Below are 21,603 nucleotides of genomic sequence, written 5' to 3' on the forward strand. Positions count from 1 at the left end.
AAAACAAAAGTATGTCCACATGTTTGACATTACTAGAAGGTTGTTAGCAATTTTTAAAATATCGAATTATTTCTATTTCGTTTCGTATAACATTACAAAGTAGTGTATTTCTATTCATTTTTTTTACAGGTCGAATATGAAATTCAGCGAAACATATAGCTTTGGTGTTGGACCCAAAATTTGACCAGCTGGGTTTATTTCCCACCCAACGCGGTATGACTTAGCCAGCCAATTATGGTCAATTCGTACACCTTGCAAATTCGTGGTCTTTATTTTATGCTCTTTTTCCGTGGGGTCTTTAATTTTCTAATTTATATACTTGTAGGCTGTAGCCTCAAGAGAGACAAAACATAAAATAAATAAAAGATTAATGAGTTGTTTGTTTTAAGAGTTTATCTCTGATTATGAATCATAATTTTTAATTTTCTGCATTATTTTTTTCTCATAAAAAATTTAAATTTTAAAAATTAAAATCATAAATCATGATTTTGAATTTATAAACTAAAAGTCTCATAAATCACTAAGAATCTCAGAAGTTCGCAACTTGTATTTTTTTTTTGGACGGGCAATTTGTATTAGAGTAACCTCTCAACTTAAACAAATAATTAAAAAAAATATTTAGGAGTTGTTTGGTTGGGGGATTCGTACCTCGATTCGAATTATGATTCGTGATTCGCTACAGTGTTTTCTCTCATAAAAAATACACATAAATTAAAAATGGTTATAATCTCATAATTTTAATCCATAAACCAAACATATCCTTAAAAAACTATCAGGACAACGCCTGAATTTTATTTCACGCGCAGTAAATCCAATCATTATTTGATCGTCTTCGGAAAAGAAAAAAAAAGAAAAGAAAATTTGTTATTAAATAATTTAGATTTGTTGAAACTTGAAAATGACTATAAAAATGATGCGGTGGCATGATTAATTAACGAAAAAATATACACAGTGTTGATCTTCCCATCGATCAATCATATTTGATCCCAACTACCTAAGTTCCCTCTGTCATCATTAAATGCAATTACATTAACAAAATAAAATATAAGAAAAAACTATAAGATTGAATAAAAAAGGTCTATGATTGTTTAGAAACAAAAAAATTGTTTATAATTAAGATTACGTTTCCACGCTTATCATACTTATAAATTGTGAATATGTCTTTCATTAAACAAAGAAAAATGTGTTTTTAGGAGATTATATAGTACGCCTGACGTACCGGTAGGTCATATTTTTCTATTTACTCATTTTTTAACTTTTACGTGATTTTATGCAAATCTAATGAACATAAAACTTGACCTATCAGTATGTTAACGTACCAAAAAGAATCTTTTTTTTATTCCGATAGGGACAAATTCTCATAAACACAAGAGGTGGGTCTCACATGGTGGGACTCACACAGACTTACTAGTGGAGTCTACTTTTCGTGTTTAATGGGGACTTAACTCCATCAGGTGACACATGAAAGCTCTTAACAAAAGGAAAAACGAACTCCAAATCAGGGTGACTACTCCAAAACATCTAAGATCCTGTTTATTTCATCGATTTGTGTTTTGTTACAGTAAAAATCTTTCAGAAATAGTCACATCTAACTTTTTTGCTATAATAAAAAGTTTTCATATAAAATCACATCTAAACTTAAATTAAAAACTCAAATCAGTGAACTAAACGAATCCTGAGAGTATAATCGAGGGGATCAAGTCAAGAGACACGTCCCCAATGAACATTACAAGCAAGGCGCCATTTAGCCAAGTTATGTGCCGTAAAATTACGAAGACGATAAACTTTAGTAAAAACAACATACTCTAAGGAAGGTTTTAGAGAGTTGGCAAAACCAAAAGCATTTGAGATCTCCCATGGTCGCTGGATAATTCCTCTGAGGCAGTCAATAACCGTCTGATTGTCACCTGTGAAGATGCAATAAGGCATTTTCCTAGATAGCCAGTACAGCTGCAGAAGCTTCAGCCAATAACGTCTGATTATTATTGATATTTTGCAAATTTTCCTAGATAAAGTTAAATTAAAAGATTATAATTGATACTTTGCAAATTTCATGTGATGGGGGATTTTTTGTTTTTTGTTTTTGTGCTATGTAATCATCTAATTCCTACAAGTATAAGTGGCCTTCAATACTAATTGAAGAAAAATTTCTAGATAATCGATGCTAAATGTGACATTTTGACTTGAAGATAATGTCAAAATATGTGTTTATTTAACTAATCGCGCTAAATCATTCATTTCTAACTATGTATTAATGGAAAAAGTTGCACTAACATGCACTGGTACTCTCTTATGTATGCACTATTATGGTGTGGTTTTGCTGACATGGTGTAGTGTCTAGTTCTTTCCGGAATTGTCTAATTAGCACAAGAATGTTTCTTTTGATTTCTTTCTTCTTTCCACGTTTAGAGCTTTGAAGCGGGATGGGTTTGAAATTGTTTGCCTCGATGGACGAATCAAGTTCAAAATCAAGCCACGCTCGGGTTTAGACCATCTCTAATACAAATATTTATGCTATATCTGATATAAAAGTGCGAAAATAACATAATATATGTTATTTTTCATTTATTAATTTGCAGTACATAATGTAATTTTAAATGTTATATCTCATTTTTGATCACAATCATTAAACTTTAAAATTGTAAAAATAAACTTTTGATTTTAAAATAATTAAAAAAATAATAATGCAATGATTAAATGAAAAGTTCTATACATCAACTAATAGCAATCGCATGCTAAAATTTAGCATGCGTTATGTTTGGTGTTAAATTTATCATTGAGAATAACATAAACATCAAAAGTAATATAAAAAAAAATTGTATTGGAGAGTGGTTTTCTAACTCAAATGTAAAAATTTAACATTGGAATAGTAAATTGACATTGCAATGGAGATGCCCCCCACCATCTCTAATGTAAAAGTGACCCCTAGTCACAATGGGTCTGTTTAGTTCGCTGATTCGAGTTGAAATGTAACTTTATATGAGAGTTTTTTTACTGTAGTAAAAAAATTAAATGTGATTGTTTACGAGAGCTTTTTACTGTAACAAAACTTAAATTCTAAACTCAAATCGGTGAAATGAACGGGGCTAATATAACTCCCTTGTGCATGAAAATTGCATGTTATAGAGGCATGAACCGATTAGGATCCCGGTCATTGTTGAAGCCTAGATCCTTGCATGGGATTCCAACGCATGGTTCACATCGCATGGACTCCTAGAGCTTGATTTTTGCTGACAAGATCTCATGGCGCCACTAGTATCTTGGACAACAGATCTGAAACACTACAGATCTCTAGTCGCTAGAAGGGGGCAGCTAAAACTTAGGTTGCGGGCAATGAACAAGGGTCCGTCAGGAGAGAGATTGTGGCATGAGTGAGAGAGAAGAAGAAAAAAAGAGAAAGAAAGATAACTAGAAAGACCTAAGTATTTTTTCCAAAAAAAAAAAAAAAAAAAAAAAACACAAGGGCCCGTTTGAATAGCATGCCCGAAATGCTGAGGTTTGATTTTTTTTTTTTTTACATAGAAGCGTAAGTTCGTCTTTTTTTTTTTTTTTCCAAAAAAAAAAAAAAAAAAAAAAAAAACACAAGGGCACGTTTGAATAGCATGCTCGAAATGCTGAGGTTTGATTTTTTTTTTCTTTAACTGTAAATTCTTAAATCTATGGTTTGAACTTACATTTTCAAATCGAGTGAAAAAAATGGGGTGGTGGAATAAGTTTTTATATTTCTGTTATGGTTGGTTTTCTAAGAGAAAAGTGATAAACTTACTCTTTTATGTAAAAAAAAAAAAAAAAGATGAACTTACTCTTCTATGTAAAAAAAAAAAAAAATGAACTTACTCTTTGAGTGCATAGTTTTATCTCTTATTCTTAATTAATATCTTTCTGACTAATAAATGATACTAATTAAGAATAAGAGCTAAAAATTTAAATACTCTAACGAATATTTGTCTCCTTTTCTTTTTGTTTAAAGATCACATAGAAACTTTAACGTAGGCCAAAAATTTGTGCATCTAAAAGCTGGTTTGTAATGGGCTCATTGTTCAAAGTAAATAAATAATAACATGGCAAAATTACATTGAGTTGAAATTTAACAAAATTATCAGAATATTATAAATATAGCAAAAATGACATAATCATTATCATAATGATATCACATTTTATACTAATATAATCATTATTTTAATAATATTAAATTTTACTATTTTTATTATATTTTAAAAATGTTACTATATTTAAACTCTACTATTGAATTTTGCTGCATGCGTAAATAGGCCTTGTTCAAATTTCATGAACCTATAAGCCGAGTAACACAAAGTGTTTTTCAGATTGGATTGGGCTACGCTAGGCTGAGTATTGCTTTGGGCCGAACATCAACGAGCCCATTTCAAATTTTCCGGTATGTGGCTTTTCGAGTTACGAACACGCGTCGCCTAGAACCCAAAAGTCCGTACGGCCATGTCCTTTTTCAAAAACCTTTCTCCCACCCCTGTCTCTCTCTCTCTCTCTCTCTCTCTCTTCCCGTCTCTCTGAAGCATCTGTGACCTCCAATGGCGTCCATCGCCGAGCCCTAACTAACTCTCTTTTTCCTCACTCTCGCCTTTCCGTTTCTTCCCCCTCAGAGTTCGTGATCGATTTCAGAATCGGAGAAATTGTACGCGCGCGACTTTAGAGTGAAAAATGGACAAGAAATTTAATGGTCCTACCGGAGCTTCGAGCTCCGTCGATGGTGGAACCGCGACAGCCTCTGGTTCTCAGTTCCGGTCTCCCAATTACAGTCGCAGAGCTGTTCAGGTTTGCATTCTAACCTTCACTTGAAGAGCTACTTCGACAAAACCCTAGCTGTTTCTAAACTATCTGCCTCGTAATCGTTTTTGTTTTTGTTTTGTTCTTTGGCGATTTTTGATGCTTTTGAGGGGTGTAAATGAAAGAAAATTGGTGCTCCTATGGAAATGGAAATGTTTTCTTAATGAATCTTGGGTTTTAGCAGAAATTCTTTTGTGGTTGAGAATAGCCAGATTACTTGTGGAACAGTTTTCTTGGTGTTTGGTTGAGTAACTTTGAATTCGTATTAAAAGTTTGTCAATCCAAATTATGAGGCTAGCATTTTGGGAAGTTTACACACTTCGAAGCAGACTGGCGAATCTAAGTATCAGAATTTATAGAGCATTTTAAGTGCCTATTTTGTTGAATATGTGTTTTAGGATACCTTAAATTTAAAATAGCATATTCCTATTTATTGATTTTTGCGTCTTATAGTTTTAATTATCTGACTTTCTTAACATTTGAGGTAAATATGACTGCCACCAGACTAGGCCTAAGGACACTTGGGGGGTGTTCTTTTCATAGGTTTGATTATAAAATTTGAACTGAATTAATTCAGATTTCTATGAGAGAAAACACTGTAGTGAAAAAGTTGAATTGTAATTCAAACCTTTGAAAAAACGAGGCCTTAATTTTACCATATTTACATAAAGGACGGCATGTAACATTTTGAATTGAATGTAAACCTGTTTCCTTTTTCTCTGTGAGTTCTATTTTTAACCTGCAATTTCGATTTTAGGAAGCATTGGAGCACTTGGCATCAATTGATCTTATTGAATTATGCAATGAAGCAAAAGTGGAGAAATGTCGAGCAACAAGAGACTTGAGAAGCTGTGGGCGGCCCGTAGAGTGTGCATTGAACTCCTGTGGACATGCTTCATTATGTGGAGAGTGTAGTAAACGATGTGATCTTTGCCCCATTTGTAGAATCCCAATACCAAAGGAAAACAATGGTGTTAGTCTCCGTCCACGGCTTTTCTACGAGTGCATTGATGCTGGCCTTATCTCAAAAATACATGATGACAGATTTCAAGAAAAAGAAGATGGGGAAGAGCAGATAACTGCTGATGTCCAACACCTTTATTGTTTGTTTGATGTTGCCCTGGAGAATAACTTAGTTTCTTTAATATGCCATTGTATCCTTTCATGGTGGTTTTTTCTGTTTTGTTCTTCCAAAATTTGAAGTATATTAATATTTATCTATTTAAAAAAAAAAAGAAACCCGAGGCATATAGTTAGTTTTCAATTTTAAGATAACCTCATGGTCTTTGAAATATCAATGAGGTAGGATTCCCAGTTCTAAAAGAGAGAAATTACTTCCAAACAATAGTTTAGTTTCTTATTTCCCTCTTATTATTTTATCTGGACAGAAGCTAAATGGATAAACAGAAAGCTTGAAGGATGTATGCCCGGGATATTGTCAATGTGTTATAGATAATTATATCTTCACAAAGCTGTTTAAGGTTTATGTTTTCCTTGACAGAAATTCAACAGATGTTACGGATGTTTGTATGGATGAAAGTGCCGTGTCCAGTGACCCTGTCATTGCTTTCTTGTTGGATGAAGTTGTTGTCAAGGACTGGTGTAAGCGGACATTTGGGAATATCATAACAGAACTACAAGGGATTTGTATCCTTAAAACTTTTGAGATACCTTTCCAACTGAAGCCTATTGTTATATGCTTCTATATACTTCATATTTGAATGGTGTGTGTATACATCTTAACATTTATATTAGATAATCTTGACGTAGCAGAAATAAAAAATAAGTTAAGCACGCTTCTTAAGTATTCTGTCCAGCTGGCTGGCATATCCAATGTACTTGAAGTGTTACAGTCGTCTTTCAAAGGTTCTCTTTCAGCTCAGCTTCATGATCTGCACTTCCTTCAAGAAAGTATTTTGAAGACAAAGCAGGTTTGAATGTTGACAGTTGCTGTTCATAAAGAATTGTTTGCTATGATTTGTGGCCTATTCAATGTTTTTCTGTTCCAGTCATTGTTTTTCCCTTGACAAAGGCTAATTCCAATCATGTGTCTCCAATAGCCATACTTTGAGTTTTAAAGTTAGGTAGAACCTCTTTAAAAGATCTAAACACGCACAAACCTAAAATATTTAGCTGTAACGTGCTTCATGATTTAATGAATAAAAATAGTTTGCTACGTTATGTTTAGACTCTTGCCAGTCGCTGACATAGTAAGAGTGTAACATTGGACAGGAAAGTTGTTGAAGGTGCAGAAAGTGGTAGCATAGGATTTTATAGTTTTGAATAAATACACATTTCATATGCCACATATCTTAGTTTAGCAAACGTTCCAGTGCTAGATGTTTGAATGTTATTTTTATTTTTTATTATTTATAACCTTATTGGTAAAGGCTTTATGATCTGTTTTAAAATTTTTCATTTAAAAGGTTCAGCCATTCATAGACCATTCTGCCTCTGCACTTAACTTATAGTCCTTTCTCTCAATATTGATTGTTTATTTTCAGCATTTGGAGATAATGATTTGGTGTATAAGACACCAATTCCTTGAGAATGTGTCGTCTCGCTATACTAATGTCACATCATGGCGTTCTCATGTTCGTGAAAGGAAATCAGCTGCGATTAGGCGTGCATGGCCGGATCCAATAAGTAACTCTGAAGAGTCTGTTAGACAGGAAGGTTCCCTGTTCATTGAAGATGCACTAACTAATCTCGAGATAGATCATGGATACACGCAGGAAGTGGGAGAGGAATTAAAAGTTGCATTTTTGCAGAAGGGTGGAATTTCATCAGTTTTCAGGTCTAAGATAGAGGGAGTTGTGGGCTGCTATCCATTTGAAAGTCTTCGAGCTGCCATTGATATACTATTCTTACGTGGTAGTTCTGATATGGTGGTGGCAAAGCAAGCAATTGTATCCTTATTTTATTTTATTTTATTACTCTTCTTTTTGGATGTTTTTCTTAGTATTATGGAATCTTAATTACCGCAAGATGTCAATGGGATCTTCGCCTTAACCTGTGATAGTTTCTCTACTATCTATATGATCGGCATTGGTCAATGCCGGAAGACAGATGGAGACACTTCATAGAGGACTTTGCTGCATCCTTTGGTATCAATAGACATTTACTATTGGAATCATTAATATTTTATCTTCTGGATGACCTAAATGACGAGGCTATGCAGGTAAGTTATGACTTTTCCACGTTCTTGTCTGAATGCATATTTTGATTGTTTTTTAGGATACTGGACTCAGTAGCTAACCAATTCTATCGAGATTACTGATGTTCCAACAAGGAAATTTTGGAGTGACTTCACTAGTATATAAGGTGACTAGGTTATGGCATTCTAGAGAAGACAACTAATTGATCTCCTTACTTTTCTTGAAAAGGAATTCTTGTTTCTTACAAATGGAGATAGTTGTAGCTTATTATTGTGCAATTTTAGAATAGGGATTTGCATGAAACGTGATCCACAATTTACTTGTGGTTAAGCTGCTCAGTATAATTTGTACTTCTATGTTCAAATCTTGAGCTGGGTTTAGTCATTCTGTTATGACTGACCCAGCTAAAAGAGAGGAAATTTAGAAGTGTAATAGATTATTCTTCGTAAAATAATTAATACCTTATGGGCGCGTTTACTAGGGCATGTCTACTTATCAGGAATTCAAAAGATTGGAATAAGTTTCATAATAAAAGGAATCAGTTCTCGTAGAAAGGTTCTAGAATCCCAGTAATGTGTGCACCAAACTATCAAGAATTAAGGGTCCGTTTAGTTCACGCGTTCAAGTTAGTGATTCTGATTTATTGACGGGAACTTTGTTAGAGAAGAAATTGTTGAATTCAAATTCTTTATGAGATGAAAAGCACTGTAACAGAATCAGAATCATGGTTCAAGTATAGGAACCAAACGGGGCCTAAATTTCGATGGAATTAAAATTTATATTATACTATTCACCAAATTTAGGAATTAGAATAATAATAGGTATGGTTAAATACCCTAGTATGGAGGAGATGATTAAATTAAAGTAGTGATATAATCAAGAAAGGTGGTAGTTACTCGGTTACTCCCTATTTTTAGGAAAAGGAATTTAATTCCATAGGTCAGAGATGGAACTCAATTCCTTGTAGGTGGGACACACTTCATTTAAATTCTCAAAAACAAAAGTATACACCAGATTTTGAAATCAGGGACTTAATTCCTTTATTAAATTTGAGTTGGTGATTCATGAGGAGTGACCCCAAATGTTTGCACGATTGATGCTCCAAATATTTGCATGCTAACTTTTTTTAATGAAACATTTTAATTTATTTTAGGAAGCGTGTCGCCTGCTTCCTGAGATCTCAGGTCCAACAACTCATCCTAAGATTGCACAAGTTCTTCTGGAAAGAGGAAATGCTGATGCAGCGCTTTTGGTTTTAAGGTGGTCTGGGCGTGATGGTATGTCACAGCTTGTTTCACTTGGTGAAGCTGTCACTGCAGTTAGGGTGAGGGTAGAGTGTGGGCTTTTCACTGAGGCTTTTCTACACCAAAGAATGCTATGCACCAAAGTCAGGGAAAAGAAGTATGGGGCTTCTGCAGAAGCACCTGATGACGAACGTAGGAGTTGGAAGGATTGGGTGGAGGTCTTGGTGGCTGAAATCTGTTATCTTTGTATACGAAGGAACATGGTAGATCGAATGATAGAGTTGCCTTGGAATTCTGATGAAGAGAAACATCTTCATAAGTGCCTGTTAGATTATGCTATTGATGATCCTTCTTCAACTGTTGGAAGTCTTCTTGTTGTATATTATATTCAGGTAATTGTCAATCCTCTATTGTATTTTCATTTAGGTTAGTAATTGCAGCTGTTTGGCAGTTGACATTAGTACATTTCTTAATCACAGTCTGTGGGTTCGAGTTTGTAGTATTTCTTGATTCATAAGCTATTTCTGGCTATGCCTGCTGATGTTTACGTCATCTGTTGGTTACGTTTCATAATGTCACTTCTTTGTATTTCAATAAATGCAGTTGATGTTTCAAGTCCATGTGCCATATTGGTCCCATAGTGTATCTTTAACTTGAAGGGTTACAGGGAACAACGGAACCAGATTTAAAAGCTACCATGATCCCTAGCTATATATATCAAATACATTTTTTCCCAATGCAAATTAGGGTTTTCCCACATAATCTTCCCATACTGTAGGATTGGGTCGATAAATAACTGCTAATCCTTTTTGGCGTTGATCTCTTGGATTGGACCATTTTAAGATAGCTGAAGAGTGAATACAATTTAAGTATTACTGTGTTCTTGATCACTATTTATTATTGCATAGAATCTGTAATTTGTGTTCCTCAAAGATATATTTATCAAAGGTTATCTTGACACAAGCTTCTTTTTGGATGCAAATTCAGCGGTACCGGTACTCCCAAGCTTACCAAGTTGATCTAATACTTAAGGGTGTGGAGCAGGAGTTCATTACAAAGAATTCTCTCAGTGAAGAAGTTTTATCTAGAATGAGATCAACCAGTGGCTGGAGAGCAGGATTAGTTGTAAGTGGTTACTATCTTAGAATTTTTTAGTACGCTTTCTCCAAATATTTAGTGTTCTTATTATTATTATTATTATTATTTTTTATTTTCGTATAATATAGTGTCGCACTAGTACTTAGTTAAGTCATGATTCATAAGCGATACTAGGGAGATGGCGGGACTTGTGGATATTGATTCATGTTATTCTTTATCCGTGTATTCATTGATCTGAATAAAATTGTAAAATGATTGAAAGTTATCTGCCTCTGTTACGGACGGTTAATAAACAATCATTCTGGTTCACACTATGTCGACTCTTGCTAGTGCCAAAGTAGTTTCAGCTGGGAGAGCTGGATCATGCGGGAAAGGATTAATTCGTGGACCTTATTTCATTTGTTTTCTGTAGTCTATTTATGATACATGGTGCAGCAACTGCACTCTGTACTTTCTCATAATCAATTCTATTTTGAGAAGAAATTTCATTGCGTGGCTTGACGTAGATGGAGTGCTGCTAGCAGATGTTGAACTTCTGTATTTCTTTTATTTGACTTGATGCTTTCAAAAAACAGGAAAAATGCATTGCATTGCTACCAGAAGTCCAACGACAAGAAGTTATGGCTGGAAAATCATCTGAGCTTACCGACACTACTGGCAATGAAGTTGAAATGCCTGAAAAATCTGATTTTCCTGAAGTGCTCAATCCAAAATCAACTAGTTTATTGATCCCTTCATCAAATGATTCTTCCGTTGCTACATGGACTGATCATACAGCTACCTGGAAGCCATTGGAAACTCCCCAAAGAAGAGGTGGATCTTTTGACAATTATAACTCTGAAATTGGTAATCATGGTTCTAGTCTCCGCGGAAGGTTATTTGACAATGCTGAAACAGGACTAACACCTCAAGTTAGTATAAGTAAAAATTTTAAATTTGGGAACAAGTCGATTCGTCACGTCAGTCCTGCAAATATGACACTGTTAAAGGACATGAACAGAACTCCGTCAAGAGGGATTCCAAATAGCAATCTCCAGGACAATCATTCAAATAAGCTATCACCAGAGGTGGAGACGGAAAGAAGCAGGTTCATTGACCAACTCGACAATGGCGGTCCATATTTCAGCAGTTTTACAGCTAATCCGGTAACTACACCAAGCAGTAACTGTGGCCAGTTTAGATATGCTTCGGGGGACCTTCAGCGAAGTGTGACCAGTAAAAGGGTCCATCCGGAAAGAGATGATACACCATGGAATATTGCTTCCGCAGATGATTTGATGGATGTCTCTTGGAGGTAAAACTTTATTTTCTTTTCAATACCCGTTGAGTCTTTCGGTCATATGCTTTGTTTCTTGTGTTTTGGGAAAAAGATGCAGAGGATTCTAACGACCTCATCTTTTAATCTCAATTGCTTGTTTATGTTTTTCCATTTTTCAGCGACGCGCATAAGGATTTTGCCAGTGGGGACATAAAGGGTAATGGTGGACCAAGATGGAGGTCAGATGAAACCAGTGACGACGAAGATCAACAAAGTCCTGATAGAACTTTGGGAGTCACTCATCGTACCACTCCCATGAGGCGTGTTAGAAGAAGCAGGTTTGCGAAGAGATGAATATTTCACACTGCCTTTGTCTTGTTGACAGAAGCATATCGTTGTTCTGCTATGATATCTTCTTGTGTTGGATAAAACGAAACTATAAAGAGCCAGTAATGAAACAAAGCAAGAGTTGTTTTTCTACGATTTTGTGCTGCTGAGTTTGCAGTTTCCGCACAAGGGCATTAGTTCTAGTACTTTCCCATCACTCTGTAGCTGTACAGCCCAAATTTGAAGGAGATGGCAAATTTGATGGCGATCTCCTTGCTTCAGTCAGGTGATCGGATATTGAGATTGAGTTTACTGACAACAAATGGTGTCAGATTAGCGGAATTTTCAATCCCCTATCATGTAATGGCAATGTTGAGGCAGGTTCTGACAGTTTCAATCTTTTTCCAGTTGTAATTTTCAACATACTTCTGATGCTAATAGGAACAAATGTTTACCAATGTGCCCAAATGAACAAAAGAATGCGCACAGAAATTTGGTATCAGATTGGTATAAATACTCGACGTGAAAAGTTTCCAAGCTTCAAATAATTAGATTGTGGTGCTATTTTCTTCACCTGCCATTTTTTTTTCCTGAATTCTTGTGAGCTAAAACGATGAACATATAAGTTTTTTGGGTGAATAGTGAATTTGATAAACAAAATCTATGGCATTACTACGCGAACTGTGCATAATAAAGCAAATATCCTTCAATCAATTTTAATTAAAAAAAGAAAAAAGAAATCAAACTTCCCTTGCGTCTGAACAAGTCATTTTATCTATTGAAGTATATTTGCGTTATGCGGTGCATTATTTCTAACTTTTTCTAATAACAATACCATTTTTAACTTTGGGTGGGGGAATGATACTAATTTTAACCTAAACAATCAAATGACTAATAACCTTACTCAATAACAAAATAGTATATTTTACGCTAATTTCTTTGATGTTAGTATTATTCTCATCTGCAAAATTTTGAAGTCCATTCTTAATTTATCCCTCAAATTTTAAAAATTCTCATTTTGCTCAATAAGTTTAGAATTATTCCTGCTTAATTCTTTTTTGTTAAGAGAAAAAAATGGTATGCAATCTTTTTGCTTGAATTTTTATTAAAAGAAAACAAATAAAGACTGCACGACTCATTTACCCCTTTTCTGGTATGATTTTAATAAAAATTGGATCTAACAACATTTTAGTGTGACCATTCAAAATTCAAGAAGAATTTTTTAAGTTCAATAAATGTGATGAGACAAGCGATGAAGATTGATACAGACAGTCCATCTTGCCAAATGTGAATCACGCGCGCAATTTCACAAGTACGCGTGCACATAAACTTTTTTTTTTTTTTTTTTTTGGGGTCTGTTTGTAAGTCCATCAAAACTCGATAAAAAATACTTCACTTTTTTATCTATTGAATCAGACTTTGAAGCGAGGCCTTTGTAAAAATAATCTCATAGAACAATTTTATTCATAAAATGACAATTCAAAAATTTTTATCTTCATCAAGTCTGAGACTGAAACAGAGATGACTGAGCTTCTTCTGAAACTTCCCATCATCGACTTGTCCTCGTCGGACACTTCTTCCACCGCCGCTTCAATCCGACAGGTAACTTCATTTCCTTGTTTTTTTTATTCGAAAAAAAGAGCTTCAAAAACGATTTTTTGCCAAAAAAAAAAATGATGGAAATGGAATTGTATGTATATATGTATGTAACAGGCGTGTATAGAACATGGTTTCTTTTATCTAGTGAATCATGGCGTGGAAGATGAGGTTCTTGAGAAGGTTTTCTTGGAGAGCAAGAAGCTGTTTTCGCTTCCATTGGAGGAGAAGATGAGATTGGATCGCAAAGAGAACAGAGGATATACGCCGCTTTTTGCGGAGGCTCTCGATCCTGTTTCTGCTCCCAAAGGTTTTGAATTTTTTTTTTTTTTTTTTTTTGAGTTTGATTTTGTGCAAAAAAAAAAAAAAAAAAGGTATTGTATTGTTGTGGATTGATTTCTAGTGATAATTCAAATCAGGTGACCCTAAAGAGAGTTATTATGTTGGTCGTTTAGAAGATGATTCGGCTGCAGTTAAATTGAATCAATGGCCTTCTCAAGGTACCAAATTGCATAGTACTCTTGTGTGTTTTGTGTTTGTGAAATTTTGTGAATGTCGATGAACGCTTGTATTACCATTGTTGTGGACTTTAGCACACCACCAATTAGGTGGTTGATAACTTGATTTATTATTAGTACTATCTTTAGTTATTTTGCGTGTTCTTGATATTTGCACATGTGTTTTATAGTGTTTTTGTCTCACTTTTATAGATGGTAGTAAAAATGGATATTTGATCTCAAGAGGAAGAAAAAGTGTAAAAACACGTTGTTTCAATCGCCGCAGCGCGTCCTGAGCTTGCTACAGCACCAGAACCAGAGGCAAGGAAAGTTATAGGCTACTGCGCCATTGTCTCTCGCTGCAGTGCACCTTGACTGAGCAGGATGGGCGCTGCAGCGCCATTGTCTCCCGCTGCAGCGCCCGCGACTGTGCTGCTAGGGTTTCTGGATAATAGTTAGCGGCGCTGTAGCGCACAAAAGTCCCGCTGCATCGCTCGGACACGTGTTGCTCAGTTTTTAGAGCAAAAATGAGCTATTTTGCGGGGGGAGATAGAAGGAAAAGAAAGGAACAGAACGAGAGAGCGGGTTTTAGAGAGAAAAATCAGAACTCAATAGAGAAAATACAAAGAATTGAAGGCTTGCTTGAAGAACCAATGAGGGATTGAAGATTGTGGAGCTCTACTGGCGTCTAGTTCTACATTACCTCTTTCCCGGCGTCTAGTTCTACATTCTCTATTTCCCTCCTCTATCTTATTTAGCTTTCAATTTGAGTTACTTTCTTGGATTTGTGATTGAATGATGGATTGGGATTTTGGTTTGTTTATCTATTTATTTGAAGAATTCATGATGTATATCTCTAGCTAAACTCTTTAAGCTAGGGGTGGGATGTAGTTCTATCTTTTGTTATGCTTTGAAGATATTTGGTATTTGTTAATGAAATTCCATTTCAGTTCATTTGTGTCTTTCTATTTTTATTGCTCTAATTTATGATATAATGAATTAGTGATATAGATGTGTGGATTTAGATTCGGGAGAGTAACTCACATATTGGGATTTGAGAGACACAACCTAAAATTAGTTGAGTTCGGGAGGCCAATTGATTCGGGTAATCATAATAGGTTTGCTTAGTGGGTGTTTATTAGGTTGAGTGAATAGGATATTACTTAATCGACTTTACACACTATTTCACTTGGCACTCGGGAGAGGGAGCGAAATTACCTGAGAAATAGTGTGTAAAGTCGATTAAGTAATATTCCTATTCACTTAACCTAATAAACACCCATTAAGCAAACTTATTATGATTACCCGAATTAATTGGCCTCCCGAACTCAACTAATTCTAAGTTGTGTCTCTCAAATCCCAATATGTGAAAGTTACTTTCTCAAGCCTAAATCCACACATCTATATCACTAATTCATTATATCATAAATTATAGCAATAAAAATAGAGAAAGACACAAATGAACTGAAATGGAATTTCATTAACAAATACCAAATATCTTCAAAGCATAACAAAAGATAGAACTACATCCCAATCCCTAGCTTAAAGAGTTTAGCTAGAGATATACATCGTGAATTCTTCAAATAAATAGATAAACAAACCAAAATCCCAATCCATCATTCAATCACAAATCCAAGAAAGTAACTCAAAATCGAAAGAGGGAAAGAGAGAATGTAGAACTAGACGCCAGTAGAGCTCTACAATCTTCAATCCCTCCTTGGTTCTTCAAGCAAGCCTTCAATTCTTTGTATTTTCTCTATTGAGTTATGGTTTTTCTCTCTAAAACTCGCTCTCTCGCTCAGTTCCTTTCTTTTCCTTCTATCTCCCCCCCGCAAAATAGCTCATTTCTGCTCTAAAAACTGAGCAACACGTGTCCGAGCGCTGCAACGGGAGTTTTGTGCGCTGCAGCGCCCATCCTGCTCGGCCAAGGTGCACTGCAGCGAGAGACAATGGTGCTGTAGGCTATAACTTCCCTTGCCTCTGGTTCTGGCGCTGTAGCGAGCTCAAGACGCGCTGCGGCGATCAAAACAACGTGTTTTTGCACTTTTTCTTCCTCTTGAGACCAAATATTCCATTTTTACTACCATCTACAAAAGTGAGACAAAAACACCATAAAACACTTGTGCAAATACCAAGAACACGCAAAATAACTAAGGATGGTACTAATAATAAATCAAGTTATCAGTGGTGGAGCAGTAAGGATCGTTTTTTCTTTTTTTTTTTTCTCAATGCGCCCCAGGTTTGATACTCGGTAGGTCCCATCAGAGGTCTTGTCCAGTTAATGGATCGTACCGCATTAGACCTATGGTAGTGTGAGTGAAATTGGACCCATCCTACCATTAGAATTGGGTTAAGTTCTTTTTATTTTCAAATATGGGTGAGGGATGACACCAATAATCTCTCTTTTCTTTTTTGGGACTTTCTCTGGTAGGTCTTTTTACGAGCAGTGCCAGTTTTTGACCATTGAATTCGGTCAAAATCACATCAAATTAAAAAAATATGCCGAACATACAGTTTTTAATATAGATCTAATAGTTAAAAAGTAGATAACTTTCAGTAGTTTATCTTTTCTGGTCCTACCAGATAAACTTCTTTTTCTTTTTTTTTGTTCAACAACAACAACAACAATAACTACTAGGAGTAAGGTCGTGGACCGCACAATTTTACGTGACAATTATTGGTGGTTAGGAAAAGGGTATGATGATAACTACTAATGAAACTTAGCATTTTTTGTATGTCATACCATGTGATTGAGCGTGTTTAACTATGTGAAGTGTATTTATATATTATTATGCTGTTGAAGGTAACAGCTTATTTAGAATTTGTTTCGAGGAATTCGGTGCTGTTACAGTTAGCATTTTTTGAATGCGTGTGGACATGCATGTTTGTGTCATGTGTGTCTAAGCTTATGTTGCAGTTGATTGGAATTCTTATGTATACTTGTGATAAAAAGTACAGAAATTTTACCTTCTTGGAGACCCACAATGGAGACGTACTACAGAAAAGTCCTGTAAGTTTTTCCATGGTTGTTGATCATATGTGTTGGCAATTGGATATTTAAAAATATGTAATTATTGAGTGATTTCATTATGTGCCGATTCTTTTCATGCCAGTTTCACCATAAATAGAAACTTAAATTGCTGGTCACAGGTGTGCTGGAAAGAGGCTGCTCCGTTTGATTGCGTTGGCACTAAACCTGGATGAGGACTTCTTTGAGAAAGTTGGGGGCTTGGACAAACCAGCAGCGTTTCTTCGTCTTTTGCATTATCCAGGTTTAGTATCACAATTTTGCCTAGGGAGAATTCGATCCCAAGGAATATGATTTCACAAAAGTGTGCAAATCTTACAAATATGGAAAAGTAGATTTGATATGTTGTCGATTTTTGAATTTCAGTTTCAGTATTCTCGGCCTGAAACAACCCATTGCTTACTCTTTTCCTTGTATTAGACGTAATAGATTTTCCTAAGGGGAAGAATTTTAGGTATCCAATATTAGACTTGGCTGAAAAAAAAAAATCAGTACAGCTATTAGACCTTTTAGATGTTGAAGCAACACTAATTAAGATTCACTGTTTTCTATTAACCTTTTGAGTTTTGTCTTGATCTCTATTGACTATTCTAAAGCCAATGTTTAACCGTATTCTATTACCACCAATGGGGTGGTGCTGAGGTTAGGATCCTTTTTTTTTTTTTTTTCTCCTTTCAAAATGGGTTCAAGGTTCAATGCTCCATGGCCCTCCTTAAAGGTCCCTACCTGGTCAACGGAACATGCAGCATTGGACTTGTGGTCAAGCGGGAGTAAATTGAGCCCATTTTTGAGTAGAATTGCGTCAGGTCCTTCGAGTTCCATTGGTGGCCTCCTGGATTTCTGCTATAAATGAAGGGGATGGTGGATGAAATGGCACCAATAATCCCATTTTTTATCCAAAAAAAAACAGAGATTCCATTTCGAACAGATCCTATGTGCTTTTGTTTTCTTAATTGTCATAAAGCTAGCATAACCCAATCAGTATAACTGTTGAGCAAAAGAAAAAAAAAATCTTGTCATTATAGAATTTATCTCTTTGTAAAATACAATTTCAGGATAAAGTACTTTGTGGACTTGAATTGGTTTGACTCCTAGAATGAAGTTCTGGAATCAAAACAAACTTTACACTAATATTGATGCCAAGGAGTGAACAGGTTTATCTCTGAATCTATCAAAATTGGATTTGTTTTCTTTCGGAAGCTTTTCCAACCTTGTATCCAAACTCATAGTCTAGGTACTATCTGAGCCAGTTCCATCTGTTTGGTATGTGTACTAAAGTTTAATATATACATTCAATTATATCTCTTGTATAGCACCTCATGAGAAGGCTTCGAACTGGTGATAGAAATGTAGGATTTCTCTATGGTTCTAAAGATAATTGATTTCGATTTCAGGTGAACTGGGATCTTCTGAAGAAGAAATATGTGGTGCTTCAGCTCATTCGGATTATGGATCGATCACACTTCTTGCAGCGGATGGTGTTCCAGGACTTCAGGCTTGCTTCTTGATGATCAGCTTAGGCAGTTTTAACTTTTTATCACATGGTTATCACAATCTTATCCAGGATTTCTTGTTTAATTGACAGATCTGCAGAGAAAAATTTAAGCAGCCTCGGGTCTGGGAAGATGTTCCTCATCTACATGGGTGAGTCCATGGCTATGAATTTTCACCTCAATGGCTGTATGACTATAATATCAGTTTGCATTCTATGATATCCTACAGTCTGCAGAATAAAGTAATACGTTGCATATAGATTTGCATGTCAATCTACAAATCCATGTAGGTTTTGGTAGATCATCCCTTTGCATATGAAGCTGTGGCTCATTATGTGTGAATTATTTATTTATTTATTTATTTGAAACCAAGTTTTTTTAGATTAGACTTTCTTGCTTACGAAATAATTGATTCTTGTCTCAAGAGTTTAAACTCAAATTGACAGGGCATTCATTGTTAATGTTGGAGACATGATGGAGAGGTGGACTAATTGTTTGTTCCGGTAATTTTTCATCTCAATGGATGGGTATTCATGTTTTTTCTTTACAAGACGGATCATTAGATTATTCCTCAAGTTAACACTGAATTTGAAACTGATATTAAACACTTTTTTTTTGGGGGGGCATTTTCCTCCTGTTTTTTCTACTGAACACTTGCCACTTGTTTATAGGTCGACGCTGCACAGAGTAATGCCAACAGGACAAGAACGTTATTCCGTAATAATTCATCTCCTTTTAGTGTTACATTCATTAAGTTAAAATTGTAATCTTATTAGTCTGAAATTATAGCTTGAAATTCGAAATTAAACCATCTTAATAATGCAGGCGGCTTTCTTCTTGGACCCCAAGGAAGATTGTGTGGTGGAATGCATAGAAAGTTGCTGTAGCGAGTCCTCTCCTCCAAGGTCTGGATAGAACTTTTTGCCACTTTTTGTCAAGTCATTCATTCATTTACTTTTCCTTTGTTCTTTCCTCGAAAAAAATAATTTTATCATGCCAATACATGCTAAAAAACTTAAATCTTCTTCTCTTTTGTTTGAGAAATATCTGCTAAAAAAATCTTGCGTCATCGCATTTCACGCTTGCTCCGCTCACAACACATCAAACTCAAAGTACATTTTCCCCACTTTGTCTACGCATATTTTCCTCAAGAACGTTGCTATGTATGTGTGTGGCAGTTTCTTATTTTACACGGCAACTTACGGTCACAATAAAGACTAGTACCGGTGATCGCCACCAATGATACTTAGCATTTATCTTCCATCAAAGGTTGGTGTGACGGTATTTACGTAATAGTATATGTGTTTGCAGATTTCCTCCAATCCGAAGTGGGGACTACCTCAAGGAGCGTTTTAGGCTTACATATGCATCGGATGCTGGACTCTAAACCCATATATGACAGCTATATGAGGCTGCATTTGGTGGGATGTTGAGAGGTTGAAGTTAAACGTCACTGCTTGGGGGTAGATTTTTCTCTGATCACGGGAAAGTTTGCATACTTTTTTATATCTAACAGAAACATCCACTACTGATGGAGTAACCTTATTCAAAAAGCTCCAATTTCTTTTACCTCCACCTAGAGTTGCTTAGTATTTATAACTTTTTTTTTTCTCTTGTCTTGGTGAAAATTGACTATTGGTTATTCTTACCTATGCTGATACTCTGCCTTTTGATACGAACCCCGCCAACAATGTGACGAAACCCGTAGCCAAATATGGGATACGATCCAAGATCCTCAAGAATTGATGGAAACCGCGACCCGTTGCTTAGCGAAGTACGAACTTTGGTATGGTGAAGACGCCACAAATGAGTATGAAAATTCCGTTTGATAAGTCAAGGGTGAACGTCACAAGGAAAACCTTGATAAGTTCGGAATAGTTCTTCAAGAACTAAGAAGAATATCTCACAAAGTGAATAAACATAAAACTTTTTTATTAAATTCAGATTTCAGCCTTAAATAGCCGAAAACAAGCTGAAAGGTTAAAAAATTGTAAAAGTCCTATCCTATCTTTAATGAGATAGAAGCATAAAATAAGATAAACCTAAAAACAAGATAAACGCAAGTCTAAAGCTTATCCTAGGGAAGGAATCCGAATTCGACTACAACTCCTTCCTAAAAAACGCTTAAAAGCTTATCTTAGGGAAGGAATCCGAATTTGAATCTAACTCCTTCCTAAAAAACGCCTAAAGATAATCTGTTAGGGAAAGAATCCGAATTTGAATCTAACTCCTTCCTTAAGAATCTAAATTTGAATCTAACTCTTTCCTTAAAAATGCCTATTATGCAATTTAAATGTTTAAACTTGAAACTTAAACCTAAAAAGATAGAATTATGATAAAGGCAAGTCTTTATCATCAATTTGACTTTATCCCGGGCTGAAAAACACGCCTAACTTCTTGAAATTCCCCCTTGCACGTGTATCCTGGATTGACATGCAAGTTGGCTATGCAATGGCTTATTGGACGTGTAAGACTAATTGGCTCTCTTCCGGATTGGCTCAATGGACGTGTAAAACTAGTTGGCTCTCTTCCGGATTGACTTTGATGAGTATTTATTGCATCCGTGATGTTCACATCACCTTTTACTTAGTTTTAAAAGTTAATAAAACTAAAAGTTTAACCAAGCAAAATGTCAGTTTTTTTTTCCTTAATCATAAGAAGTGTCAAGAATAATATGATAGAATAGTAATGGGAACCATGAAGGAGAATCTTTTTGAAAAAGGGAACTATATTTCAAATCAAGTCAATATAGAAAATATATATGAGTTTTAAAGTCAACACCTAAAAAGGTATATTAAAAATCTAGAAAATGTATGGGCGAATAACAGATTTCCACAAGTCGGTAACAGGATTTTCAAAGAATTTTGTTGTGCACGAGTTATAGAAGATTGGCATTCAAATATATCATATGTTGCACATTGACATGTTCCAATATTGCAGCTCGCATTTTGCATCTTACGTACCCATAAAAAAAAATCTTCTTTTACATACCCGAGGTTTTTTTTTTTTTTTTTTTTTTTTTTTTTTTTTTTTTTTTTTTTGTTGTTGTTGTTGGAGGAAGATGATTATGTGGGTTAATACCTAGAAGTTCGTTGTGGCGA

At 35.2% G+C, this 21,603-nt stretch overlaps 2 protein-coding genes across 2 annotated transcripts; both read left to right on the forward strand.

Moving 5' to 3' along the window:
- The first annotated feature begins 4,492 nt into the window (after positions 1-4,492).
- LOC21406815 (E3 ubiquitin-protein ligase HOS1) lies at positions 4,493-12,433 on the forward strand. Its single transcript, XM_024171087.1, has 10 exons — positions 4,493-4,791; positions 5,561-5,957; positions 6,316-6,450; positions 6,559-6,734; positions 7,308-7,712; positions 7,826-7,984; positions 9,115-9,597; positions 10,193-10,330; positions 10,879-11,597; positions 11,741-12,433. Exons 1-10 carry the CDS (start codon positions 4,678-4,680, stop codon positions 11,913-11,915), a joined length of 2,901 nt encoding a protein of 966 aa, XP_024026855.1. The 5' UTR covers positions 4,493-4,677; the 3' UTR covers positions 11,916-12,433.
- An 872-nt stretch (positions 12,434-13,305) lies between these two features.
- LOC21406816 (2-oxoglutarate-Fe(II) type oxidoreductase) lies at positions 13,306-20,142 on the forward strand. The gene is made up of 11 exons (XM_024171131.1): positions 13,306-13,490; positions 13,602-13,794; positions 13,904-13,984; positions 16,940-16,991; positions 17,132-17,253; positions 18,404-18,504; positions 18,595-18,653; positions 18,949-19,005; positions 19,174-19,219; positions 19,328-19,407; positions 19,814-20,142. Exons 1-11 carry the CDS (start codon positions 13,410-13,412, stop codon positions 19,887-19,889), a joined length of 948 nt encoding a protein of 315 aa, XP_024026899.1. The 5' UTR covers positions 13,306-13,409; the 3' UTR covers positions 19,890-20,142.
- The last annotated feature ends 1,461 nt before the right edge of the window (positions 20,143-21,603 follow it).

The sequence above is a fragment of the Morus notabilis genome, unplaced genomic scaffold (assembly GCF_000414095.1).
Source record: "Morus notabilis unplaced genomic scaffold, ASM41409v2 Scaffold789, whole genome shotgun sequence".
Taxonomy (NCBI): Eukaryota; Viridiplantae; Streptophyta; class Magnoliopsida; order Rosales; family Moraceae; genus Morus; species Morus notabilis.